General features: G+C 60.8%; 1 protein-coding gene across 2 annotated transcripts in view; it reads left to right on the top strand.

The window, feature by feature from the left end:
• The window catches only part of HEY1 (hes related family bHLH transcription factor with YRPW motif 1), a 3,006-nt gene extending 1,036 nt beyond the window's left edge, over window positions 1–1,970 (top strand). The window contains exons 2-5 of one of the 2 annotated variants that reach the window (XM_026049662.1): window positions 9–162; window positions 231–314; window positions 399–480; window positions 1,269–1,970. In XM_026049662.1, the coding sequence (XP_025905447.1) occupies window positions 22–162; window positions 231–314; window positions 399–480; window positions 1,269–1,843 (882 nt within the window). In that variant the 5' untranslated portion in view covers window positions 9–21 and the 3' untranslated portion in view covers window positions 1,844–1,970. Of the gene's footprint in view, window positions 1–8; window positions 163–230; window positions 327–398; window positions 481–1,268 lie in introns of those variants that run through there. The other variant, XM_026049661.1, reaches the window with a different exon arrangement.
• Window positions 1,971–2,408: the final 438 nt, after the last annotated feature.

Raw genomic sequence — 2,408 nt, 5'->3', positions numbered from 1 at the left:
GGCGGCCGCGCGCGGGGCGCCATGAAGCGCGCGCACGGCGAGAGCTCCTCGTCCGAGAGCGAGGAGCTGGACGAGGCCGTGGAGGTGGCGAGGGAGAGCGCGGAGGAGGCGGGCGCCGTGTCCACGAGCTCGCAGATCCTGGCCAGGAAGCGGCGCCGCGGGGTGAGTGGCGGCGCGCGGGGGGCTGCGGGGCGCCCGGAGCCCCTCACGCAGCCCCCTCTGTGCCCTAGATCATCGAGAAGCGCCGCCGCGACCGCATCAACAACAGCCTGTCCGAGCTGCGCCGGCTCGTGCCCAGCGCCTTCGAGAAGCAGGTGGGCGCCGCCGCGGCCCCGCGCCCGTCCCTAGCGCCCCTAACGCCCCTAACGCCCCTAACGCCTGCGCTTCCCCCCGCGCAGGGCTCGGCCAAGCTGGAGAAGGCGGAGATCCTGCAGATGACCGTGGACCACCTCAAAATGCTGCACACGGCGGGCGGGAAAGGTGAAGCGCTGGCGCCGGACAGCGCCGGAGCGGAGCCCGCCCTGGGGCGGCATGCGGGCGCGGAGACGGCGCCGCCGTGTCCCGGGTCCCCCAGGGCAGCCCCGAGTGTCCCGGGTTCCCCACGGGAGCCCCGAGTGTCCCGGRTCGCCACGAGGAGGGAGCGAGGGCTCCCGCCGCCAGGGAAGCCCCGCGGCCGAGTCGTTTCGCAGCGAGGGCTCCGGGTTGTGCTTGGGGAGGAGGGTTGCAGGTCCCTGCGCCTGGGCACCAGCGCAGTGGTGTGACTTGGCAAGTGGGAAAGCGCAGGAGYTGTGGCATTGCTAACCGCTGTTCGCCTCTCTGACTCTTGGAAAACTCCGAGCATAAGAAGTCAAAAATTACTGGATGAAATGAGTCGGTGAAACGTGCTTTTTGGGGGGAAAAAGGTCACCTGCAAGAGAGTCCTCTGCTAAGTTAACACTCRTGTTTCTAACACGTTTCTCTGTGCTGTAGCTTTGCTTGCATAGCGGGGAGAAGGGGAGCACTTTCCTGCAGTGGCAGTGTGCAATTTCAGCTTGAAAGGCTGCTCTGTGACCAGTCTCGGGTCTTGGAGCATCAGAGAGGAGATACAAAAGAAATAGCCTTGTTGGGCAAAGAGGAGGAAAAGGAGCTTGGAAGCTAGTCTATGGTTAGGAAAAATACCCACATCCAGGTGGAATACGCTTATGGGGAAGAGTGGAGCAGAGAGGCTGCATGTAGATAATGCCTAGGAAGCTGTGTTGAGATGCCCTTTTTCTTCTTCCTTTTCCTAGGCTATTTTGATGCCCATGCTTTGGCAATGGACTATCGGAGCCTGGGGTTTCGGGAGTGCCTGGCCGAAGTGGCTCGATACCTCAGCATCATCGAGGGCCTGGACGCCGCGGACCCGCTGCGCGTGCGGCTCGTGTCCCACCTCAACAACTACGCGTCGCAGCGGGAAGCGGCGGGCGGCGCGCACGCCGCCCTCGGACACCTCCCTTGGGGCGCCGCCTTGGGACCCCACGCGCCCCTGTCGCACCCGCTGCTGCTGCCCCCGAGCGGGCCCGGCGGCGCCGCGCCGCCCGCCGAAGCCCATGCCCAGGGCCGCATGGCCGCGCCGCACGCCGAAGCCTCCTCCCTCAGGGCGCCCCCGAACGGCAGCGTGGCACCCGTGCTGCCCGTGGTCACGGCCGCCTCCAAACTGTCCCCCCCTCTGCTCTCCTCCATGGCCTCGCTCTCCGCCTTCCCCTTCTCCTTCGGCTCTTTCCACCTGCTCACGCCGGGCGTGCTGAGCCCGTCGGCGCCGGCGCAGCCCGCGAACCTCAGCAAACCRTACAGACCGTGGGGCACGGAGATCGGCGCCTTCTGAGGACGGCGGCCGCGCCAGGGTGGGCAAGGCGCCCGCCCGCCTCGGCTGCCTCACGCCGCGCTTAGAACTGAAATTCTTGATAGACTGGGACAAAGGTACAGTTTCACCTTAACARAGTTTGTCTAGAGAACTGTCTCCTTGGGGGTTTGTTTTTTTTCTTGTTTTCTACATTTTTTTGTATTAGCGGTTTTTTAAAGAAATAGTTGCTGAATTTGTCCAAAAATAAAATTGCAGTAGTGGATGTTAACACTTGTGTTAGATCTATGCTGAGCATTGAAATTACTCCTTGTGTTCGCTTCACATGTTCCGTTTTGCCTCAGTGCATCAGCCCTCCTTTTTATGAAGAAATGAGTAAATTGCCTACTACTGTTAGCAACAGCTTAGCTTGGTTATTAATTTTTCCCAGACCAGTCTCCTTGGCATTAATAAGATGTGCTTTTTTGTTAATATTTTGACCTTGAGATGGTCTGTGAGGACTTACCCTTTTTGTGAACTATATTTTGAGTCTTCTATTTCTGAACAAAGCGTTGACAAATCAGACTGACCAGCTTTATCCAAGAGCCCG

This window comes from Nothoprocta perdicaria, unplaced genomic scaffold (assembly GCF_003342845.1).
Source record: "Nothoprocta perdicaria isolate Ctin4 unplaced genomic scaffold, notPer1 scaffold_60, whole genome shotgun sequence".
Taxonomy (NCBI): domain Eukaryota; kingdom Metazoa; phylum Chordata; class Aves; order Tinamiformes; family Tinamidae; genus Nothoprocta; species Nothoprocta perdicaria.
The sequence above is the reverse complement of the archived record's forward strand: the minus strand, read 5'-3'. Positions and strand labels throughout refer to the sequence as shown.